At 42.1% G+C, this 25,887-nt stretch overlaps 1 protein-coding gene across 1 annotated transcript in view; it reads right to left on the reverse strand.

Annotated features, from left to right (window-relative positions):
- Positions 1-1,515: 1,515 nt before the first annotated feature.
- Positions 1,516-25,887, reverse strand: part of LOC124026329 (E3 ubiquitin-protein ligase Itchy-like) — a 38,433-nt gene continuing 14,061 nt past the window's right edge. Inside the window, 17 exon segments of the mRNA XM_046339378.1 lie at positions 1,516-2,339; positions 2,889-2,961; positions 4,803-4,899; positions 5,012-5,116; positions 5,324-5,444; positions 5,627-5,767; positions 6,064-6,197; positions 7,868-8,027; positions 8,135-8,223; positions 8,545-8,616; positions 12,307-12,379; positions 12,690-12,818; positions 12,931-13,015; positions 15,870-15,939; positions 16,720-16,754; positions 16,757-16,893; positions 17,523-17,618. Coding sequence (XP_046195334.1) covers positions 2,240-2,339; positions 2,889-2,961; positions 4,803-4,899; positions 5,012-5,116; positions 5,324-5,444; positions 5,627-5,767; positions 6,064-6,197; positions 7,868-8,027; positions 8,135-8,223; positions 8,545-8,616; positions 12,307-12,379; positions 12,690-12,818; positions 12,931-13,015; positions 15,870-15,939; positions 16,720-16,754; positions 16,757-16,893; positions 17,523-17,618 — 1,717 coding nt within the window. The 3' untranslated portion in view covers positions 1,516-2,239.

The following is a 25,887-nucleotide window of genomic DNA, read 5'->3' on the forward strand; positions in this document are numbered from 1 at the left end:
CGGGTTGGACCCTCTTTGCCACCAGAACACCCCAACTTCTCCGGGGAATTGATCCTACAAGGTGTTGAAAATTTTCAAACGTTGCTCAATTGGTATCAAGGGACCTAAGGTGTGCCTGAAAAACATTCCCCACAACATTACACCACCAGCCTGTACTGTTGACACCAGGCAGGATGGGGCCATGGACTCATGCTGCTTATGGCAAATCCTGACTACTATCAGCATGACGGAAAAGGAACCGGGATTCATCGGACCAGCCAATGTTTTCCCACTCCTCAATTGTCCAGTGTTGGTAATCCCTTCTCGTGTTTAGCTGATAGGAGTGGAACCCGGTGGCGTTGTCGGCTGCAACAGCCCATCCGCGACAAATCCGCGACAAGGACCGACAAGTTGCACGTTCCGAGTTTGCCGTTCTGTGCCATTATTTGCCTGTTTGTGGCCGGCCTGTTAGCTTGCACAATTCTTGCCATTTTCCTTCGGGCCTCTTATTAACGAGCCGTTTAGCCCACAGGACTGCCACTTACTTAATGTTCTTTATCGCACCATTCTATGTAAATCCTAGACACTGTCGTGCGTGAAAAGCCCAATCGGCACGAATGGCACCGAGGATCATACCACTCTCAAAGTCGCTGAGGTAACTCCTTTTGCCAATTCTGACGTCAAATCATTGAGCAGCTGCTCTTTAACATGGTCTCTAAGCCACACCCCTTCCACATGTGTTAGAAGCTCAGAATGAGAAGGTCTAGGCTATATAGAAATAATGATGCTCAAATTGAAAATCAATTAACAAAATAATAAGGATTTATATCATCCTAATCGAGGTGTAGATTACATCACAGATGCCAGTGTTCAGAATTGTAACACAGCTGCATGGGATTTCTGTTAATGTGACATCCAATGTCTGCTTCAGGTAAAACCCCATCAGCCGCTTGTGAATTTGACAGCTCCAACACAGTTCCACCTCAGACACCACCAAAACAACAGCTATGCAGGTGTCAGCTAGCGCAGATATGATTTAAACTAGTCGTTAATCATTAGATCTTGGAGTTGATGATAACTCTCTATACAACAAAAAAAGGTTTACCTTTCAGTGGGAGTGATTTTCACAAGCAGTCGTCTTATTTCTAATTCCTAAATGTACTCTTTCCTTATCGGTTGTCCTTACATTAACTTTTGACACACTGCTGACACTCCCACGTCATTAGTAACTCATTCGGTTTGCCTTAAAAATTAAAACAATGCTATTATTGTAGACAAGTACGGTCCTAATGCCGACTGTTTGGGAAAGAAAGGGTCTAATCACACAACAAACCAGGGTCATGGTCAGAAGGCACAAAAACATTCAAAGTTTTAAAAAAAGATCAATGTTCTCCCATTAGGTGAAAAATGAATACGACCCTGTTTTGCTACAACAATTTTAGGCTATAAATTTTTTAATAAAAACCTTTTCAATATTCAGGGTTGAAATCAATACGTAGACTTGATTACAACTGACTTTATAAACAAAAACTTTGGATTGAGGTAATTAATGAACGTCTGGTTTATCTATATAAAGGGCATAAACATCTGACTGTAAAACTATTGCACGCCAAAAATAAAGCTTTTCATCATAACATTCACAAAAACCCTTACCACCACAACCGTGGTGTACCAGCAAAGTAAATGTCTTAAGATTCAATATTTCATCTGGAAAGCAACATGTTAAATCAACTAAAACACTCTAAATGTCACAAATTGACAACGGGACTTTTTTGGAAGAGTCAGCTGCACACAATTCTAACATTCATTCATACACTCAACAGTCAGGGAGACGAAGGGGAAGAAATGAAACAGCTGACATTGTAGTGAATATCTTCCGTGATTATTAACTACTGTGGTGAAGAGGTGACAGGCAGATGTGACATGGGGAGGGAATATCCCCTCCCCTTCCTCTCTCTCTTTCCGGACACGTGGTCTGATTAGGCAGAATAATTAAGGCAAGCTTCAACAGGGTTACACAGGTCAGGGGGTGAAAGCGGAATCATTCAGTATGAAGGGTCGTCACCATGGAGACAGTGATTCCACCTCAGGTGTAATGACTTTGGGGGTCTGTATAACGTGGCAGAAAGGGACGCGTCTGTTAGTGCCTGTCCATCTCAAGAGAGCCAGGACCTGGGGGAAAAAGTGCAGCTGCCTGAAACCTAGACAGATCAAAGTGCGTGGAGAACGGCTCCTCATGGTGGCCGTATAGGCTGTGTTACTACTCCTGTCCGAAGCCCTCAGTTTCCTCGATGGCAAACATCAGCTTCTCCTTCAGTTGCTCGTAGCTCTTGTAGGGGGGCAGGTCCAGTCGATTAAAGCTGGGATTACAAAATAAAACAATTACATTGTAGATAGACACATAAATGGAATTAGGTCCTGTGTGACTCAGTTGGTAAGAGCATGGCACGATTAACACCAACAAATTATGTTCTCACTGTACAGAGTTGCTTTGGATAAAAGTGTCTTAAGTGGCAGGGTAGCCTAGTGGTTAGAGCGTTGGACTAGTAACCGGAAGGTTGCAAGTTCAAACCCCTGAGCTGACAAGGTACAAATCTGTCGTTCTGCCCCTGAACAGGCAGTTAACCCACTGTTCCTAGGCAGTCATTGAAAATAAGAATTTGTTCTTAACTGACTTGCCTAGTAAAATAAATAACATTTCTATTTGATAACAAAATCAATAGTTCAAATACCAAGAGGAAAGGTTATTAATGACAAAGTATTGTGTGCCAGGGTCAGTTTAATGCAGACTGAGTTGACATTGAGAGGTGAACTGGCATAAACCCTCAGATATGACAGGAATTGTATGTTGATGTTCAGACAGTGAGCGTTTAGAAACGACTGGAGAGTAACTCCACTAATGGACTTACCAAGTGTGACTTCTTGGAAGCCAGTTTTCTTTGCCCACCTTCTCGATGCAGAACTTCTGTGGTCCATTACTCCCTGTAAACACAAAATGACGACATGAAAACTCTCCTCAGAAATACCAAAATCCTCAATTTCTGTGACTAGAGCTGGTCCATCGATCTCTTTCAATGTCTATATCTTTCAAAATAAAAGTCCCAAAAAACATTTGTATCCTCGACTTCCATGGATTATTTGCTAGTTATCCATAAACAATCCCTTAAGGTGTAGATTAGTTGTTAGTTTAATACACTGCTCACACTTAAACAACACAATATAACTCAAAGTCAATCACACTTCTGTGAAATCAAACTGTCCACTTAGGAAGCAACACTGATTGACAATAAATTTCACATGCTGTTGTGCAAATGGAATAGACAACAGGTGGAAATGAGCAAGTCACCCCCAATAAAGGAGTGGTTCTGCAGGTGGTGACCACAGACCACTTCTCAGTTCCTATGCTTCCTGGCTGATGTTTTGGTCACTTTTGAATGCTGGCGGTGCTTTCACTCTAGTGGTAGCATGAGACGGAATCTTACAACCCACACAAGTTGCTCAGGTAGTGCAGCTCATCCAGGATGGAACATCAATGCGAGCTGTGGCAAGGTTTGCTGTACCGTGTCCAGAGCATGGAGGCGCTGCCAGGAGACAGGCCAGTACATCAGGAGACGTGGAGGAGGCCGTAGGAGGGCAACAACTCAGCAGCAGGACTGCTACCTCCACCTTTGTGCAAGGAGGAGCACTGCCAGAGCCCTGCAAAATGACCTCCAGCAGGCCACAAATGTGCATGTGTCTACTCAAACGGTCAGAAACAGATTCCAAGAGGGTGGTATGAGGGCCCGACGTCCACAGGTGGGGGGTTGTGCTTACAGCCCAACACCGTGCAGAACATTTGGCATTTGCCAGAGAACACCAAGATTGGCAAATTCGCCACTGGCACCCTGTGCTCTTCACAGATGAAAGCAGGTTCACACTGAGCACGTGACAGACGTCACAGAGTCTGGGGAAGCCGTGGAGAACGTTCTGCTGCCTGCAACATCCTCCAGCATGACCGGTTTGGCGGTGGGTCAGTCATGATGTGGGGTGGCATTTCTTTGGGGGGCCGCACAGCCCTCCATGTGCTCGCCAGAGGTAGCCTGACTGCCATTAGGTACCGAGATGAGATCCTCAGACCCCTTGTGAGACCATATGCTGGTGCAGTTGGCCCTGGGTTCCTCCTAATGCAAGACATTACATTACATTTAAGTCATTTAGCAGACGCTCTTATCCAGAGCGACTTACAAGACAATGCTAGACCTCATGTGGCTGGAGTGTGTCAGCAGTTCCTGCAAGAGGAAGGCATTGATGCTATGGACTGGCCCGCCCATTCCCCAGACCTGAATCCAATTGAGCACATCTGGGACATCATGTTTTGCTCCATCCACCAACGCCACGTTGCACCACAGACAGGATGCTTTAGTCCAGGTCTGGGAGGAGATCCCTCAGGAGACCATCCACCACCTCATCAAGAGCATGCCCAGGCGTTGTAGGGAGGTCATACAGACACGTGGAGGCCACACACACTACTGAGCCTCATTTAGACTTGTTTTAAGGACATTACATCAAAGTTGGATCAGCCTGTAGTGTGGTTTTCCACTTTAATTTTGAGTGTGACTCCAAATCCAGACCTCCATGGGTTGAAAAATTTGATTTCCATTGATCATTTTTGTGTGATTTTGTTGTCAGCACATTCAACTATGTAAAGAAAAAAGTATTTAATAAGAATATTTCATTCATTCAGATCTAGGATGTGTTATTTGAGTGTTCCCTTTATTTTTTTGAGCAGTGTATAAAAAAAACATATGGTATATATGGATAGCAGAAACGGTTCTCTTACGTACCCATAAGGTCAGCGAAGCCACCCATGGGGAGCCGACAGGTGCCAGTGACAAACTGTAGCAGCCTCATGCGTTTCTCGTTGTCCATCTCCTTCACAAACTGTAAGAAACACGTTCACGTCAGAACATTTAATTGTCAAAATACACCAAACAGTAAACACCCCTTCACGATATATCATAATTGATGAATGAAACAGTAGAGGCCTGCTGACCTGCCAGAACCAGAGGATCTGCTTGCTGCTGCGAGCATAGTGTCTGTAGATGGTGTGCCTCTGCCAGTCCACCAGGTCTATCTCCTGCATGCCACACAGCATCACCTAGTGGGGGGACCAGATATTATGTTACACCACTCTCAATGGGGAACAATGACCAGTGAAATCTGGGATAGAGGTTGGTCCATGCCATTTTCTGTGTAGCCACCATACGTGGAGATAAAACAGATCGAGTAAGCATGAAGTTGTGTGAGTGGTTTTCACATCTACAGTAACTCATTTGATCTGTGTATGAATAAACCCATGGTGTACCTCCAGTTCCTTAGCGTCAAAGTACTGCAGGTACTGCTGGGGGAGGACCTCGTTGAAGCCCTCGAAGAAGGCCTGGGTCTGCTCCTCCACCCCTCTGGACAACCTCCACTCTGCCACCAGCCTGGAGGAAGCGCACACACACACACACACACACACACACACACACACACACACACACACACACACACACACACACACACACACACACACACACACACACACACACACGTATCAGATAATATGCTTTCTTCTGTTGGGCAATAAATATGTACCCACTAATTTCTAGTTGGTTTTCAATCCTACCTGATGTATTCCTCTTTGTTCTCCTCAGTGACCAGTACGTTGCCTCCGTCCGGCTTCAGCTCGTGAGTAGTAACCTCCCCCAGGATCTCCTTGTCCACAGAGAAGAACATCTCCAGACCACACTCCTCCAGGTTGTTATCCCTGGGAGCAACCACAAGAGGGTAGAAGTCATCACCAGCCCCTCAACTCATCAGTTACTATCATCATCATTTTCTTCTCCTCTTCATCATCATTTCCTCATAGTTATAATCATCACCATCATCACTAGGATCGTCAATATTATTTGTTCATCATATTCAACATCATTATAACCCTTACCATCATCATCATCATCATCATCATCATCATCATCATCATCATATCCTAACCGACACCACCACTAAACCACCATTATAAGGGAAAGCTCTCCACATTCCCATTCCCATTCCCAGACTCACTTGATCCAGATGAGGGAGTTGTAGAATTCCGTGTCAATGGATTCCAGGTCCTTTAGGGCCAGGGGCTTGTTCAGGATGCGCTTGTAGAAGGGCAGGGAGAATCCCGTATCGATGAACTTCCCATGGAACAAGGACTGTAGAGAAACATCAAGAACGAGGGATGCGATCAAGAACTACAGAGTGACATCATGAACCAGGGATGTGATCAGAAACTACAGAGTGGCATCATGAACCAGGGCTGTGATCAGCAACTACAGAGTGACATCATGAACCAGGGCTGTGATCAGCAACTACAGAGTGGCATCATGAACCAGGGATGTGATCAGCAACTACAGAGTGGCATCATGAACCAGGGCTGTGATCAGCAACTACAGAGTGACATCATGAACCAGGGCTGTGATCAGCAACTACAGAGTGGCATCATGAACCAGGGATGTGATCAGCAACTACAGAGTGGCATCATGAACCAGGGCTGTGATCAGCAACTACAGAGTGGCATCATGAACCAGGGATGTGATCAGCAACTACAGAGTGGCATCATGAACCAGGGATGTGATCAGCAACTACAGAGTGGCATCATGAACCAGGGCTGTGATCAGCAACTACAGAGTGGCATCATGAACCAGGGCTGTGATCAGCAACTACAGAGTGGCATCATGAACCAGGGATGTGATCAGCAACTACAGAGTGGCATCATGAACCAGGGCTGTGATCAGCAACTACAGAGTGACATCATGAACCAGGGCTGTGATCAGCAACTACAGAGTGACATCATGAACCAGGGCTGTGATCAGCAACTACAGAGTGGCATCATGAACCAGGGATGTGATCAGCAACTACAGAGTGGCATCATGAACCAGGGCTGTGATCAGCAACTACAGAGTGGCATCATGAACCAGGGATGTGATCAGCAACTACAGAGTGGCATCATGAACCAGGGATGTGATCAGCAACTACAGAGTGGCATCATGAACCAGGGCTGTGATCAGCAACTACAGAGTGGCATCATGAACCAGGGCTGTGATCAGCAACTACAGAGTGGCATCATGAACCAGGGATGTGATCAGCAACTACAGAGTGGCATCATGAACCAGGGATGTGATCAGCAACTACAGAGTGGCATCATGAACCAGGGATGTGATCAGCAACTACAGAGTGGCATCATGAACCAGGGCTGTGATCAGCAACTACAGAGTGGCATCATGAACCAGGGCTGTGATCAGCAACTACAGAGTGGCATCATGAACCAGGGATGTGATCAGCAACTACAGAGTGACATCATGAACCAGGGATGTGATCAGCAACTACAGAGTGGCATCATGAACCAGGGCTGTGATCAGCAACTACAGAGTGGCATCATGAACCAGGGATGTGATCAGCAACTACAGAGTGGCATCATGAACCAGGGCTGTGATCAGCAACTACAGAGTGGCATCATGAACCAGGGCTGTGATCAGCAACTACAGAGTGACATCATGAACCAGGGATGTGATCAGCAACTACAGAGTGGCATCATGAACCAGGGCTGTGATCAGCAACTACAGAGTGGCATCATGAACCAGGAATGTGATCAGCAACTACAGTCGGCGCTGAACAAACTGAAACAGAGAGGCTCATTTTCTGTTACAACATGTTATGTTACTAGCCCTTATGAACAAGGCCCAGGCTAGTGAAGGGCCGCATCCGAATTCCCACTGAAGTCAATTTCACTTAGTCTCCCATTGACATCAATGCATGACTTAGTGAAAATTAGACTAAAGGTGGAGGTTAGGATTCACCCCATAGATAGCATTGAGGTAGGTACCATGGCGATGAAGCGTCCGATGAACTTGAAGTACTTGAGGTGGTCGGGGTTGATGTAAGAGGCAGGGTTGATCTGGAGACAGTAGTTGTCCTTCCCAGCGTACTCAAACAGGCAGTACATGGGGTTCAGCACCTCATGAGACAGCAGGAAGAACCACTCCCTGACAACACACACACACAATGTTTTAAAAAATATGTTGAAAAGACTGACACACACACACATTCCTTATATGAGCTCATACTTAACCTATCAAAATAGTTAAGTTACCTTGCCACTCCTCCGTAGTCCAAGCCTTCCTCTCCGGGGAATATTATCCACAGCCTCCGTCTGAGATCTTGTGGATGAAAGCTCATTATCTTTGATGGACAAAGAGAGAGAATTGGAAACATTACAACGTTTGACTATTTTTGAACACAGCCCCAGTATTCATCCACCTTTCTGTATCACTGGTGCAAAAATAGAGTACTCAAAGTTGCTCAAAAGAAATTAAAAACTATTCCTGGAAGACTAACAACTTTTTAATTTGTGTTATTTTTGTATTTATTCACAGGGCTACAAAGAGCGCAAGTTTAGTGATGTGCCAATTTTTAAATATATATATATATATATATATATATATATATATTTTTTCAATCTAATATATATATAGTATATATATTTTTTTTAAATAGACTCACTTGCTGGAATGAATCCTCAAAGAGGGTTTTGCGGGTGACGGTGATCTTGATGTGCTGTGGCATTGACAGTTGCTGAAAGACAAAGACTCACATTATGGTCCCAGGAACAATAGGATTTACTCGGGGTCTTCCCTTTTGGCCAAAATGGGGAATCGTAAATTCCAATTAAGTCAAATTTTCACTTAGTTTCCCATTGACATCAATGAATGACTAAGTGAAAATTGGACCTAAGTGGGAATCACAAAGTGTCCTTAAGTGTGCACATGTTCACTTGTCTTCGTCCTTAAAAGGAAATGACGACTGGAAGAAGCCAGACCTGGGTTCAAGTACTATTTGAAAAGTCAAACACGTTAGCTGTGCTTGATTGAGCTTGACTGTTTACATTGACATGTTAGTCATTTAGCAGACGCTCTTACCCAGAGACACTTACAGTTAGTGCATTCATCTTAAGATAGCTAGGTGGGATAATCACATATGCCAAGAGTGTGAAAAGCTGTCATCAGGGTAAAGGGTGGCTATTTGAAGAATCTCAAATGTAAAATATATTTTTGATTTGTTTAACACTTTTTTGGTTACTACATGACTCCATATGTGTTATTTCATAGTTTTGATGTGTTCACTATTATTCTACAATGTAGAAAAAGTAGAGATAAAAGAAAACCCTTGAATGAGTAGATGTTCTGAAACAGTGTATAAAGATATTTTTTTTGGGGTAGGGGGGGGATTTCCTGTTTGCATGTTATTTTGGCATTAATACATGTCACATATCAGTTGGAAAACAATGTAAAAAATCTATCATTGAGTTAATAAAGCCAAATACACACATGGTCTCTTTTTTGTTTTCTTGAGTGAGGCAGCTCCAAAATGCAGACGTTTCAGCCTAGCTCAGTGCTTTCTGTGGTGGTAGGGCGAGCCAGCAGAAAATAGGAGCATTGCGCAACAATCTACTGGCAAATCCCATTTAATCCTTGTCATATGAAGAGAAATAACTAAGATAAATGATAGATAAAACGTATCGGTGCTCATTGGCCATTGGACATAAAGATTAAACAAGTTGGAAATCGCAAATTCAACAATGAGTCGTTTGGAAGGAATCCGTGGCTAACTGCAACCAACCACTAGCCTGCTATTCAATGGAGTGCCTGTGTGCCCCCTTCCCCCCCGTTCCCACCATAAATCCAGAGAATGCTAGACTTTTATGACATAATTTGCCCACAATTGACCGCCGTTAGACCTAATTGAGCAAAAGTCCAAAATGTCTTGTATGCTGCTGCATAATAAAGTACTATGCAAGGGACATACAGTGAGCACCATAATTCATTGGACAGTGACAATTGTTGACAATGACAATGAGGGTGAAGTGCAGACTGTCAGCTTTAATTTGAGGGTATTTTCATACATATCGGATGAACCGTTTAGAAATTACAGCACCTTTTGTACATGGTCCCCCCATTTTAAAGTAATACAAGTATTTGTTGAATTGGCTTCACAGATGTGTCGTTAGGCAGGTGTATTCATTTGTGTCATTAGTGAATGCAGTAGAGCTGTTGATGAATAGTATTGATTCTAGACTTTGCTATTGCCTTTGGAGGTTGTTATTGGGGTGTGACAACATGAGGAAGACAGCAGTGTCGATTGCAAATGAAGCTGGCCGTCATAAGGCTCGGAAACCAAAATCCAGTGGACTGAGGAAGCACCTAAAAGAGCCCCAAGAGTTCTGGTAAAAAAGTATTGTGGACAGATGAGACAAAAAATAACATGTACCAGAGTGATGGAAAGAGGAAAGTGTGGAGAAGAAAAAGACATGCCCATGATCCAAAGCATACCACCTCATCTGTGAAACATGGTGGAGGGGGTGTTATGGCTTGGGCCTGTACGGCTGCCAGTGGAACAGGCTCACTTGTCTTCATCAATGATGTGACTGCAGACAGAAGTAGAACAATGAATTCTGAAGCATACAGAAATATTTTATCTGCTCAGATAAAACCAAATGCCTACAAACTCATTGGACGGCACATCATCATGCAACAAGACATTGAACCTAAACATACTGCTGGAGCAACGAAGGGGTTTTTGATGGCCAAAAAGTGGAAAATCCTTGACTGGCCGAGTCAATCACCGGATCTGAATCACATTGAATATGCATTTTACATGCTGAAGAGGAGACTCAAGGCAATAAGTCCCTGAAATAAGCAGGAACTGAAGATGGCTGCAGTACAGGCCTGGCATCACCAGGGAAGATGTCCAGCGTCTGGTGATGTTGATGCATCGCAGACTTCAAGCAGTCATTGCATGCAAAGGATATGCAACCAAATATTAACTATGATTACTTCATCCTACATTATGTTAAAGCTTCTATCATTTCTAAACGGTTCATCCAATATGTATGAAAACACCCTCAAATTAAAGCTGACAGTCTGCACTCCACCCTCATTGTATCCTTTAAAACTCAGTGCTAGAGTACAGTACCAAAATAACAAAACAAATGGTCACTGTCCAATGAATTAAGGTGCTCACTGTATGTATACTGTAGCTAAGAAAGTAATAGTAAGTGTATATTGTGTAGTAAGCTGTTAGTAGCCCATGCGCATCACCCTAATCATTTGGTATATTTTCACCTCTTAATTTCACCTAAAGCTACTGTTCTGACTAAGTGGTGCACATGTAGCCTATAACCTGTTTTTGAGAAATGTTATCATCTAATATTGTAAGAGGTTTCATTGTTGGCTTAAATGCCTCTTTTATTGATCCTACGGTTCAGACTTGATGTACAGTGAAAATACTGTAAGAGCAAAGCAACCCATGTTCTGCATTCTGTCGCTTTTATTGATCCTACGGTTCAGACTTGATGTACAGTGAAAATACTGTAAGAGCAGCCCATGTTCTGCATTCTGTCACTTTTATTGATCCTACGGTTCAGACTTGATGTACAGTGAAAATACTGTAAGAACAACCCATGTTCTGCATTCTGTCACTTTTATTGATCCTACGGTTCAGACTTGATGTACAGTGAAAATACTGTAAGAACAACCCATGTTCTGCATTCTGTCACTTTTATTGATCCTACGGTTCAGACTTGATGTACAGTGAAAATACTGTAAGAGCAACCCATGTTCTGCATTCTGTCGCTGTACATTTTAAAAGTGCTGAACAAACAGTTATTGACTTCGTACGTCTTAACTCGCTCATTAATGTCTTAATGGAAATGACGGAATGCCTCTTATGCGCTCATCGCTCCCCTATGCCATAGTTTGTACATTTCAATTGTCAGTAGAAACCACATTTGTTTAAGCAAGTCAGCCATATCAGCTATGTTCTTTAAAAAGACAGTAAACGAGGCTGAATTAACTGTTTCGCTGCCAGACAAAGCCTCACTGATAGTCAAGTGTAACAGTGGTAAGGATTCACTCTATTGTGCTGGAAAGAAAGCTCTGCTGTTGGGACAGTTTTATGTAGGCCCGAACAGTTTGTGGGCACCACTTGTCACCATTATAGTGTAATTAAAGTATTGTTTAGTGTTGTGTAGAGGCTTTGCTGGCATGCATCTAAAAAACATTTTTTGCGTTTGCCCCACCAAAATGTACATGCTAGAATAGCCACTGCATACCTCAATCCTCCTTTTAAATGCAGAAAGAATGCACTTGGAAGTGTATACTTCAGGGGAATTAGGACAGATAAGACTGCATTTTCAAAAGGCAGAGGTGGTTCTCAGGACACAGTGTACAATACAAAGCTAGGGTACAGGGTGTGTAGGGTACGTACCTGGCACCAGAACCTGAAGTACTGCACTTTGGCTTTGAAGTCCCTGACGTAGGTGATCTGAGGCCCATTCTCACTGAGAAGAAAGCATGAAATACATGCGTTTGTTGACAATGACATTTGTTTATGTGCTTATCTGATGGGTCTCACTGGAGTAAATAACATTCAACATATTTTGAGTGATACAATTAGGTGGGTGAGTGGATTGCACAATGGTGTGTGTGTCTGTGCACCTGGGATATTTAAAAACAACTTGAATCCTTTGGACTGTAAGCGCACGTGCAAGAGTGAGTTAGCGCGTAAGTGAGATAGTGAGTGAGTAGTGGGCTGGAGGGCCAGCAACCAAAGGGTCACTGGGAGTCAGTGAGTGAGTGCACACGACTCACAGGGAGGATTTGCCTGTGCGAGGGTCGATGTAGGTGGTGGTTCTCCTGTTGTGGTCCACAAAGTAGGGGATGCCGTCCACAGTGAACCTCATCTCCCAGCCTTCAGGTAGAGGCTTGTCATTAAGCAGCCTACACCAACACACACACACACATACACACTTATTTACAGGGCACCGACAGTCATACAAGAGCCGTTATATACAGTCAGTATTTGGGTTGTTTGTTTGGAAGTGAAACTGACCCTTGCGTCCGTGGGTCCTCCCACTGGGTCATCCGCGATGTGTGGTGAACAAAATATACCCTGCCGTTGGTGTCTGTTCGCTTCTCTGCAGTAGACATCAAAACAAACCACAAGAACGAGACTTAGAATCCTGCATCATACCACACAAAGATTCATTACAGTTATACATTTACAAAGTGGATTAAGAGCCTCCCGAGTGGCGCAGCGGTCAAAGGCACAGATGGCAGCTTCCCTACAGATCCGGGTTTGATCCCGGGCTGTGTCGCAGCCGGCCGCAACCAGGAGACGGCGTATAAATGGCCCAGTGTCATATGAGTTAGGGATGGGTTTGGCCAGCTGGGTTGTCCTTGTCCCATCGTGCTCTAGTGACTCCTTGTGGCGGCCAGGCACATGCACGCTGACACGGTGGCCAGGTGTATGGTGTTTCCTCCGACAGATTGGTGCGGCTGGCTTCAGGGTTAAGTGGGCATTGTGTCAAAAAGCAGTGTGGATTGGTGGAATCGTATTTCGGAGGAGGCATGGCTCTCAACCTTCGCCTCTCCCGAGTCGGTACGGGAGTTGCAGCGTTGAGACAAGACTAACTACCAATTGGATATCATGAAATTGGGGAGAAGAAAAACTGATAAAAAAGTACAGTAGCAAACAGTTGCAAAACATTTTATTTTTTGCTTCGGAAATTAGAGTTTCTATTGGCCAAATTCTGATAGGTCTCTCGCCATTTCATTGCATTTGGTTTCTAGTAGCCTCTACAGAGTCCCTAACAACCAGATGTTCCGGTTTTCAGGGGAAATGGTAGACTTCCCCTTTTGGATGTTAACAAGGCGACACTTCATCCAAACTCCTCCTCTACATTTACTGGATTGGTTGAAGAGTGCAGAACCTCGCAACAGTTTATTTTTCTTCTGTTCTTGACCAGTATGTAGGGGATCTAGTTTCAGGAGTTTATATTACACCTGTTACGTTAGGTTGGTTTTCTAGTGAATCCACCTCTGGAGACACTTCATAATTTTTGTACATGTGACACCAGTGTTACAGTAAAGCCAAAGAGTGTAGGAGCAGTTGCTAACTAACTGGAAGTCATTGTAGCTAGTAAGCTAACTAACCTGGCTAACTGTGGGGGAAAATAAATGACTTCTACAGTAGCTGTGTTATGACGTGGCCCTTTCTGGGTATAGATCGTGGCATCCCCCTCTCTCCCCTACACCCAGGTTCTGTTATCTCATGTCGTAAATTCCTGGAGCAGACCCATGCAGTATAGAGAGAGAGTAGAACAAAGGAACTTCTTCTACATCACAGAACTTGAGAACTGAACAATATCCATGTTTTGGACAATGTGTAAACGGTTAGTGGAGAAGCCAGGTACGACACGGTCCGTTTTGTTTCGTGTGTGACCCAGCCACATTACCATAACTCTGTTTATACAGGTGCCTCCGTTATGAGGATTGTGTCTAATTATCGCATAAAATGAATGAGTAAAGATTAAACTATTTGTGAAATGGTGTAATGTGATGTTAAACCGTTAATGTGAGAATTGTATTCCCTTAAAGTTGAACTAAGTCATTGGCCCTGTGAGCACAGACATGATCTGGCTCATTGGACAGCCCTTTTCTACTGTTACGAATAACCCCCCCCCCCTCCCCCTGAAGAAATCCTCTTCAAACCACGTGTACCTCGATGGACACTGAGGGGGCACAGGTTGAGTTCAGACAACGAAAACATTAGTATAAGCTAAGGTTGTAATGGGTGTTGAATTCCTAACCATACCACCTGGAGCATTGGCTACACGGGTGTTGAATTCCTAACCATACCACCTGGAGCATTGGCTACACGGGTGTTGAATTCCTAACCATACCACCTGGAGCATTGGCTACACGGGTGTTGAATTCCGAACCATACCACCTGGAGCATTGGCTACACGGGTGTTGAATTCCTAACCATACCACCTGGAGTATTGGCTACACGGCGGGAAATGGTTAAACTCTTGAGACTATCGATCCTGACAGAATAAGAGCAAATCTTAGATACTAATTACTAGCCTGCAGCTAGAAATTATGTCAACCTGTGATGCGAAGACCGACATCCGCCAAAACATTTATCCTGTAACAACATTTCTGAATGGTACTCTGAAGTATCCATTCTAACCACAAAAGACTTCAAGGAAGCAGAGAGAGACGCTCGGATGATCTTTCCAACAGAAAGATGGACGATTCCAACAGAGATCCCGACGACACACTGAGCGTAAATATATATTGATTACAATTATTCACGAATAAGTGAGCGTTCATGTGCAAAGGATTAGCATTTCAATTAATATAATGATCAACTGTGTAGTGACTCCTTTTGTCTTTCCCAACCTTTTCAGTCCACACCTACTTCCCTTTGTCCACCAAGCCACCATATCGGCTTAGCCCACCTCCCCTATTATCTCCTTGTAACCACATCTGCTGTTTGTTTATGCATTTCTGTGATAATTTAGTTAGAAAATAAATGATTAATACAAATGATGTATGGATGATTTCATAGCAAAGGCTGGGTTCGTGCAGATAACCAACAATTTACAACGTTTGGAATGAGACTAATGTGAGGTAAAGAATAATTAATTAATTAGAAGACTAATTGATCAGATGTTAAAATATCTGAAGAGTTATATTAGGAAAATTATAACTTTGTAATCTGAAGATTTTCCTTGGTGACTCGACTTCCTAGTTAATTACATTTACATGATTAGTTTAATCACGTAATAATAATTACAGAGAATTGATTTGATAAAATAACAGTCTTCACTTTAATGATGCCAAAGACACGCCATTAGTTATCTAATCACACATGACGCTGCCACAAACTGGCAAGACGTCACAATGTAAACATTTGTAGAAACGTCTCCACTTTCGGAGCATATTGACAGTGGAAAACGCGTCGTGATGGATCGTGCTACTTACCCCAGCCATGTGGCAGCGGCCCAAGCGGGTCAAACTCTTTGTTTGCTGCGGCTATTTGCTGATCCTGGAGCTACAATGGAGAAACAAGAAGGTTAAATGAACTGCGCTTACGTGTGTTGAATAATGCTTCTTTACAATGATATACAGTGGTCTTATAAGGTAGCTAATCACAGATTAATAAGTGATTAGATAGCTGAAAGCAAGGTCACCATGCTAGAACTTCTACCAAGCCAACCAGTTCAGAACTGTGATTCCTTCAAGGGAGGATTCATTTCTGTTGGACTACTTATTTGAAGTATTCCAAGGAGGCATGGGCTAGAGGGAGTATCCACAATATATCTTATACCAGTCATTACTTTTCAAATCAGTGGCCCATTCCCAAAAATCTAGACCCTACGCCTCCGTCCCTAGAGCATACTCCCTCCTATACACTTGTGGAGATCTGAGATGATGTAACAGCTGTAAGCAATTTGTTAATAGTTCCAATTTGCCACTCTGTTAGGCCAAGTTTATCTAAGGCCAGGTGGTTCTAAGGCCAGGTGGTTCTAAGGCCAGGTGGTTCTAAGGCCAGGTGGTTCTAAGGCCAGGTGGTTCTAAGGCCAGGTGGTTCTAAGGCCAGGTGGTTCTAAGGCCAGGTGGTTCTAAGGCCAGGTGGTTCTAAGGCCAGGTGGTTCTAAGGCCAGATTGTTCTAAGGCCAGATTGTTATAAGGCCAAGTTTCACAATATTGCTTATACCTGTCAAATCATCTCACATCTCCACAAATGCATAGAGACTAGGGGTCAATATGGGATTAGACTAGTGCAGTTTGGGAGGAAGGGGAGAGAATTGGGACGTAGCCCATGTCTTACCCCGAATATGAACCTCTGGTTGAACTGCTGCATGGCCCCTGCAGCTGGCTGCGCTGGTGCTGCCACTCCTCAAAGTTACGCACCGACTCCTGCGTAGGGCGCTGCCACGTGGTGGTCCGGCTGATGTGGTCCACGAAGTACACCCTGCCCATTGGGTCCACTCGCCGCTCCCACCTACATGGGATAGAAGAGGGAAGGTTCTACTTCTCCATGATGATTGATGACAGCCCTGTGTGAATACTTTAAAAAGGAATAATTTCTCACAAAAAAAACTAAAAGATCTGAACTGGTGAGATTGGTGAAAGTAATAGGGTGGTAACCTTGCTTATACCTATCCAATCACATATATATATCTACACTTCTCTTGAGGAAACAGCAGGAGGCATTTCTGCACTACTTCAACAGGGCCAATATTCCTCTAGGGGAGGCAGCGTGTATTGTAAAGAAATCCAGGGCCTTCGGTCTTCAGTAGGATGTGCACATAAATGGCACGGATAAAGTTTGATGTCACTTATCACTCGGTCCGAGAGAACAGGTACCTTGCAGGGTTTCTCGTGACAGCAAACTATAGTGACATCAACTTTGTGCAGGTGCTCTTATTGAAACCCATTTAACCAAATAATTTGACATTGTACCGTGTAAAACTATAATACAGTGTAAGATACGCATTAGTTAATATATTCCAAAACGCATTGGTTAATTTTTAAAGAGTAGAATTAGTGATAAACTACTGCCATATGAAAGCAAAACATATAGTATATGAATTACGAACTACGGATTTGATGAATAAATGATTTTGTTACCCAGAGGGGAGAGAATCGGGTCGGTTCCATGACGTCCTCTTTTCAATGTGATCCACGTAATACATGCGCCCATTCTGGTCCACCCTCTGCTCCCAGCTTCAGACAAAATACAGAACAGTCAGCAACTACATTTGAAGGGCACCAGTCTTGCACAAATGTTATCTTAACACCTAAATGAATGTTAAGTTCCTCATTAAAATAATTGCAAGTACATTAATTGAATTGATTCAATTACACAGAATATTTCTACTAGTAACTAATGTGCACCAAGTTTTACTATTAATACGTACTATTAGTAACTACCCACCGTAGGCATTCTACAATAGGCATACTGACCCTTATGTAACAGACTAACACTCCCTAGACTAACAGAGTTATGCCGACTAGCCTAACACTGCCTAGACTAATGCAGACTAGACGAACACTGCCTAGACTAACGCTGCCTAGACTAACAGAGTTATGCCGACTAGCCTAACACTGCCTAGACTAACGCTGCCTAGACTAACACTGCCTAGACTAACACTGCCTAGACTAACACTGCCTAGACTAACACTGCCTAGACTAACACTGCCTAGACTAACACTGCCTAGACTAACACTGCCTAGACTAACGCAGACTAGACGAACACTGCCTAGACTAACAGAGACTAACACTATGACCACTGCCTACTAACACTGCCTAACACTGCCTAGACTAATGCAGACTAACACTGCCTAGACTAACACTGCCTAACACTGCCTAGACTAACACTGCAGACTAGACTAACACTGCCTAGACTAACACTGCAGACTGCCTAGACTAACACTGCCTAGACTAACACTGCCTAGACTAACACTGCCTAGACTAACACTGACCTGCCTAGACTAACACTGCCTAGACTAACACTGCCTAGACTAACACTGCCTAGACTAACACTGCCACTAGACTAACACTGCCTAGACTAACACTGCCTAGACTAACACTGCCTAGACTAACACTGCCTAGACTAACACTGCCTAGACTAACACTGCCTAGACTAACACTGCCTAGACTAACACTGCCTAGACTAACACTGCCTAGACTAACACTGCCTAGACTAACACTGCCTAGACTAACACTGCCTAGACTAACACTGCCTAGACTAACACTGCCTAGACTAACACTGCCTAGACTAACACTGCCTAGACTAACAGAGTTATGCCGACTAGCCTAACACTGCCTAGACTAACGCAGACTAGACCACTGCCTAGACTAACAGACTGCCTAGACTAACACTAGACCACTAGACTAACACTGACTAGACTAACACTGCCTAGACTAACACTGCCTAGACTAACACTGCCTAGACTAACACTGCCTAGACTAACACTGCCTAGACTAACACTGCCTAGACTAACACTGCCTAGACTAACACTGCCTAGACTAACACTGCCTAGACTAACACTGCCTAGACTAACACTGCCTAGACTAACACTGCCTAGACTAACACTGCCTAGACTAACACTGCCTAGACTAACAGAGTTATGCCGACTAGCCTAACACTGCCTAGACTAACGCTGCCTAGACTAACACTGCCTAGACTAACACTGCCTAGACTAGCCTAACACTGCCTAGACTAACGCTGCCTAGACTAACACTGCCTAGACTAACACTGCCTAGACTAACACTGCCTAGACTAACACTGCCTAGACTAACACTGCCTAGACTAACAGAGTTATGCCGACTAGCCTAACACTGCCTAGACTAATGCAGACTAGACTAACACTGCCTAGACTAATGCAGACTAGACTAACACTGCCTAGACTAATGCAGACTAGACTAACACTGCCTAGACTAACACTGCCTAGACTAACACTGCCTAGACTAACACTGCCTAGACTAACACTGCCTAGACTAACACTGCCTAGACTAACACTGCCTAGACTAACACTGCCTAGACTAACACTGCCTAGACTAACACTGCCTAGACTAACACTGCCTAGACTAACACTGCCTAGACTAACACTGCCTAGACTAACACTGCCTAGACTAACACTGCCTAGACTAACACTGCCTAGACTAACACTGCCTAGACTAACACTGCCTAGACTAACACTGCCTAGACTAATGCAGACTAGACGAACACTGCCTAGACTAACAGAGTTATGCCGACTAGCCTAACACTGCCTAGACTAATGCAGACTAGACGAACACTGCCTAGACTAACACTGCAGACTAGACTAACACTGCCTAGACTAACACTGCCTAGACTAACACTGCCTAGACTAACACTGCCTAGACTAACACTGCCTAGACTAACACTGCCTAGACTAACACTGCCTAGACTAACACTGCCTAGACTAACTGCCTAGACTGCCTAGACTAACACTGCCTAGACTAACACTGCCTAGACTAACACTGCCTAGACTAACACTGCCTAGACTAACACTGCCTAGACTAACACTGCCTAGACTAACACTGCCTAGACTAACACTGCCTAGACTAACACTGCCTAGACTAACACTGCCTAGACTAACACTGCCTAGACTAACACTGCCTAGACTAACACTGCCTAGACTAACACTGCCTAGACTAACACTGCCTAGACTAACACTGCCTAGACTAACACTGCCTAGACTAACACTGCCTAGACTAACACTGCCTAGACTAACAGAGTTATGCCGACTAGCCTAACACTGCCTAGACTAATGCAGACTAGACGAACACTGCCTAGAATAACAGAGTAATGCCGACCAGACAAATGCCGACTAGCCTAACACTGCCTAGACTAACAGACTAATGCCGACAAGACTAACATGGCCTAGACTAACACTGCCGAGACTAACAGACTAATGCCGACTAGACTAACAGTGCATAGACTAACGCCGACTAGACTAACAGCCTAACATTGCCTAGACTCGGGATGAGGAGGGCTTTTAGAGGGTGGAATAGTGGGGACCAATTGGAGGTTTACTTAGTAGCAATGCAAATATCAAGGTACAGCTATATAGACACTCAATCATCATGTTACTTTTTAAAATGGTACATTTACAAACATATATTTTTGATAAATAGAATTGAAAGTTGTGTCTCATTTTGGTAAGTGGTGAAATAAGTATAGCCACTTACAATTGTAATGGCTTTGCAGATAATACGAAAAGACTATCAGTATTTACCTGGATAAAAGAGAAGGAATATAATATCTATTGTTTACAGGAAACCCATTCAACTATTTTAGATTAAGTTTTGTGGAAAAGGGACTGGGGGGGATATATTTCTCCCATGGGCAAAGAAATTCCAAAGGAGTGATGGTTTTAATTGACAGTAATCTTGATCCAAATGTGCAAATTGTCCAAACAGATCCTCAAGGTAGATGGATTATTTTAAACATGCTATTGGACAATAAACAGATATGGCTTATTAACCTATACGGTCCAAATAATGATGACCCAATCTTCTTTGAAAATATATATAAGAATCTATCAACTCTACAAGCAACACTAGACTCTATTATTATTGTGGGAGATTTTAATACCTCTATGGACCGGAAAGGAAATCACACTACAAACTATCACCCTCAAGCACTTAAGGAAATCACACTATAAACTATCACCCTCAGGCACTTAAGGAAATCACACTACAAACTATCACCCTCAGGCACTTAAGGAAATCATGAATGTCATGGATATATTGGAATTAGTGGATATATGGAGACTTAACTACCCTGACCTAGTGAGATATACATGGCAGAGGCTTAATCAAGCTAGTCGCCTTGACTACTTTCTTATACCATTCTCTATGGCACCAAAAGTTTAAAAAGTGTTGATAGGGGACCGAATGAGGTCGGATCATCACATAATTGGCATATATATTACTCTTAAAGAATTTCCACGTGGGCGAGAATTTTGGAAATGTAATCAAAGCCTACTAGATGATACATTGTTTAGAACTAGAACAGAAGAATTTATAACTGACGTTTTCAGACATAACATAGATACAGCAGATCCCCTTATTGTATGGGACACTTAAGTGTGCCTTTAGAGGTCATGCAATTCAGTACTCATCTATAAAACAAAAGCAATTTAGAGCAAAAGAGTCTATATTAACAAAGGAAATGGAAGGACTAACAGTACAGTTAGATAGCAACAAAAACTGTACCATAGAGGAACAGAATAAATTAGAGGAAAAACTAAAAGAAATGGAGGAACTTATTCAAGAAAGACCCAGTGTAATATATTATAAAAATAAAGCGAACTGGATGGAACATGGGGGAAAATGCACCAAATTCTTTTTCAATCTTCAATATAGAAAGGCTACCAAAAAAATGTATTAAAAATTGTTACAAATGACGGAGTCACGCATGATTCACCAAATTATATTTTGAAAGAGGAAGTACTTTAAGAATATGTTTTCATTTCAGACTCCTCCATCTCCACTAACTGAAACAAATTATGTTTTTTTCTCCTAATAATAATGTAAAATTAATTACTGTACAGAAAGACTCAAGTGAAGGCCAAATTACAGAGGAGGAACTTCTTGGTGCAATTGGGGCCTTTAAGGATGGGAAAACTCCAGGGCTGGATGGCATACCAGTTGAAGTACACAAAATGTATTGTTGATATACTCAGAGGACCATTATTATCATGTTTTAACCACTCCTATATAAATGGTAGATTATCAGACACGCAACAAGAAGGTCTGATATCATTATTACCGAAACAGGACCCAAATGGTATATGTGAAGATCCAGTCCATTTAAAAAAATGGAGACCTCTTACACTTCAGTGTTGCGATGCAAAAATCCTAGCAAAATGCTTGGCGCATAGAATTAAAAAGGAAGTCATATTATTCATCCTAATCAAACAGATTTTTTACATGGACGATACATTGGAGATAAGACTGGAAGTACTGGAAACAATAGAATACTATGAAATATCAGGGACACCAGGCCTGGTTTTCATAGCTGATTTTGAAAAGGCTTTTGATAAAGTACAACTGGAGTTTATATACAAATGCCTAAAATATTTTAATTTTGGGGAATCTCTTATAAAATGGGTTAAAAGTATGTATTGTAAACCTAGGTGTAAAATTGTAAATAATGGTTACATCTCAGAAAGTTTTAAACTATCTAGAGGAGTAAAACAAGGTTGTCCACTATCGGCATATCTATTTATTATTGCCATTGAAATGTTAGCTGTTGAAATTAAATCAAACAATAATATTAAGGGATTAGAAATCTGTGGCTTAAAAACTAAGGTGTCATTGTACGCTGATGATTAATGTTTTCTTTTAAACCACAATTAGAATCTTGGCCTCAGAGGATCGAGATACTTTTGCTATCCTCTCTGGATTAAAACCACAAAGAAAAATGCTAATTTGCATTACCATGTAGTTTACCATTAAATGGTCTGACGGAGATGTGGACATACTCTGTATCCAAATCCCAAAAGAAAGAAATGAGCTCACTCCAGTAAATTTGTATAGAAATTTAGCAAAAATAGATAAGCTCTTGCTACCATGGAAAGGAAAATACCTGTCTATTTGAAAAATCCCCCTGATTAACTCTTTAGTCATATCACAGTTGAACCCATTTGCTTATGGTTATGCCTACACCTAGTGACCTGCTTTTTAAATTATATGTTCAAAAAATATTCAATTTTAATTGGAATGGCAAGCCAGACAAAATTAAAAGGGCCTATTTATATAACGAATATGAATTTGGAGGGCAGAAATGATTAAATATTAAAGCATTAGACCTCTCACTAAAGGCTTCAGTCATACAACAGTTATACTTCAATCCAAACTGGTTCTCTAGTAAATTGGTAGGAATGTCTCATCCTATGTTCAAGAAGGGCCTTTTCCCTTTATTCAGATTACACCTGCTCACTTTGTTGTTTGAAAAGGAAATAATCTCCAAAATATCATTATTTTTTAAACAAGCCTCAGAATGTTGGTTGCAATTTCAGTTTAATCCACCTGAAAAGACAGAACAAATAATACAACAAATATTGTGGTTAAACTCAAATAAACTAATTGATAAAAATAAAAAAATGTTGTGAATGATATCATAAATAGGACTGGTGGAGTTGTCACACATACAGCTAACACAGACATATGGAAATGTCTGCTCTCTATGTCTGCTCTACCCAAAATTACAACCAACTGCAGCATTACCACAAAAATGGAAGAGGCAAGTAAAGAAGGGGAAAAAAGTAAGGAACTTGTATGTCGGCATTGTATTAAAGAACATAAATGGTTAAAGAAGTGTGATAAATAAAAACATATACCAATTTCATTTAAGGACCAAAAAACTGACAGCTGTGCCATATAAATTGCAAAATAGTTGGGAAGAGATTTTCGATGTACCCATTCCATGCCGCATGGTTTATGAATCGATACGCAAAACAACGCCGCCGTATTCAAAACTTTGAATTGTTCAATTTAAATTACTATATAAAATTCTTGCAACCAATAGAATGTTATATATTACAGGGGATACAATCTTCCCACCTCTGCAGATGCTGCTGTGAGGAGGCAGAGTCATTAGATAATTTATTTTGGTATTGTCCATATGGAGCTCGTTTTTGGTCACAGGTCCAGGAATGGCTGAAGAATTGCAACATTTGCCTAGAACTAACGTTGCAGATAGCAATACTGGGTGATTTGAAAAGCCAGTCAATCAATAATATAATTATTATTTTAGCAAAAATTGTTTATTTTCAATTTACAATGTGTAGAAGCTATGAGAATAGAAAGGTTCAATCCGTTTGTGAAGCATCACGGCACAGTTGAAAAATATATGGCCAATATAAATCCAAAATGGATGATGTTGAGAGATAGATGAGAGGGGTTGAATGGAGCTGAAGGGTGGGACTAATAACAAGATAACCAATGTAAAACATACGGAGTCTGTAAAATGTATATAGATTCAGAAATGTTGTGAAATAGCACAGTTACAAATAGAAATCAAACTGGATGGACATCAGAAATAGAAGAAGGACTAAAAACAAACAAAATAGAACTATTGTAAAATAGATTGTGTCTGTAAAATGTGTAAAAGATGTATAAACTGAAGGTAGAAGCCTAAGTGTTATTGTTTATTAGTTTACTCCAATTGGGGGAAGGGTGGTAGGGTTTGCAGGGAATAATAAAGATATATTCTTTAAAAAGTATGTATATCTATATAGGTATGTGTATGTATACAGTGAGGGGGGAAAAGTATTTGATCCCCTGATGATTTTGTACATTTGCCCACAAAAGAAAAAAGATCTGTCTATAATTTTAATGGTAGGTTTACTTGAACAGTGAGAGACAGAATAACAACAAAAATATCCAGAAAAACCCATGTCAAAAATGTTATACATTTATTTGCATTTTAAAATGAGGGAAATAAGTATTTGACCCCCTCTCAATCAGAAAGATTTCTGGCTCCCAGGTGTCTTTTATACAGGTAACGAGCTGAGATTAGGAGCACACTCTCTTTAAGAGTGTGCTCTAATCTCAGCTTGTTACCTGTATAAAAGACACCTGTCCACAGAAGCAATCAATCAGATTCCAAATTCTCCACCATGGCCAAGACCAAAGAGCTCTCCAAGGATGTCAGGGACAAGATTGTAGACCTACACAAGGCTGGAATGGGCTACAAGACCATCGCCAAGCAGCTTGGTGAGAAGGTGAAAACAGTTGGTGCGATTATTCACAAATGGAAGAAACACAAAAGAACAGTCAATCTCCCTCGGCCTGGGGCTCCATGCAAGATCTCACCTCGTGGAGTTGCAATGATCATGAGAACGGTACGGAATCAGCCCAGAACTACATGGTAGGATCTTGTCAATGATCTACCTAGACTAACAGACTAATGCCGCCTAGACTAACAGACTAATGCCGCCTAGACTAACAGACTTAAATGTAATGCCGCCTAGACTAACAGACTTAAATGTAATGCCGCCTAGACTAACAGACTAATGCCGACTAGACTAACAGACTAATGCCGACTAGACTAACAGACTAATGCCGACTAGACTAAGAACATTTTTCTACTGACTGCAAAATGAGTGATAAATTGTCAAGTCTCATCTATTAGTGGTTAAGAGGTAGATCTGCTCAGGGATTTAATGGCTGTGATGGGAGAAAACTGAGGATGAATCAAAGCAATGAACATTTTGTCCTGTATACATAGTGTTATGTTTGGGGCAAATCCAAAACATCACCGAGTACCACTCTCCATATTTTCAACCATAGTGGTGGCTGCATCGTGTTATGGTTAAGCTTGTAATCGTTAAGTACTGGGCAGTTGCACCGCTGCTAAACGCATACAGGGGAAAACACTGCAACCTTAAAGATCACATTAGCACGATGCAGGATATACAGCATGGGGATATATTGCAGGGTACATACAGAAGGCTAT

Source organism: Oncorhynchus gorbuscha, linkage group LG03 (assembly GCF_021184085.1).
Source record: "Oncorhynchus gorbuscha isolate QuinsamMale2020 ecotype Even-year linkage group LG03, OgorEven_v1.0, whole genome shotgun sequence".
NCBI lineage: Eukaryota > Metazoa > Chordata > Actinopteri > Salmoniformes > Salmonidae > Oncorhynchus > Oncorhynchus gorbuscha.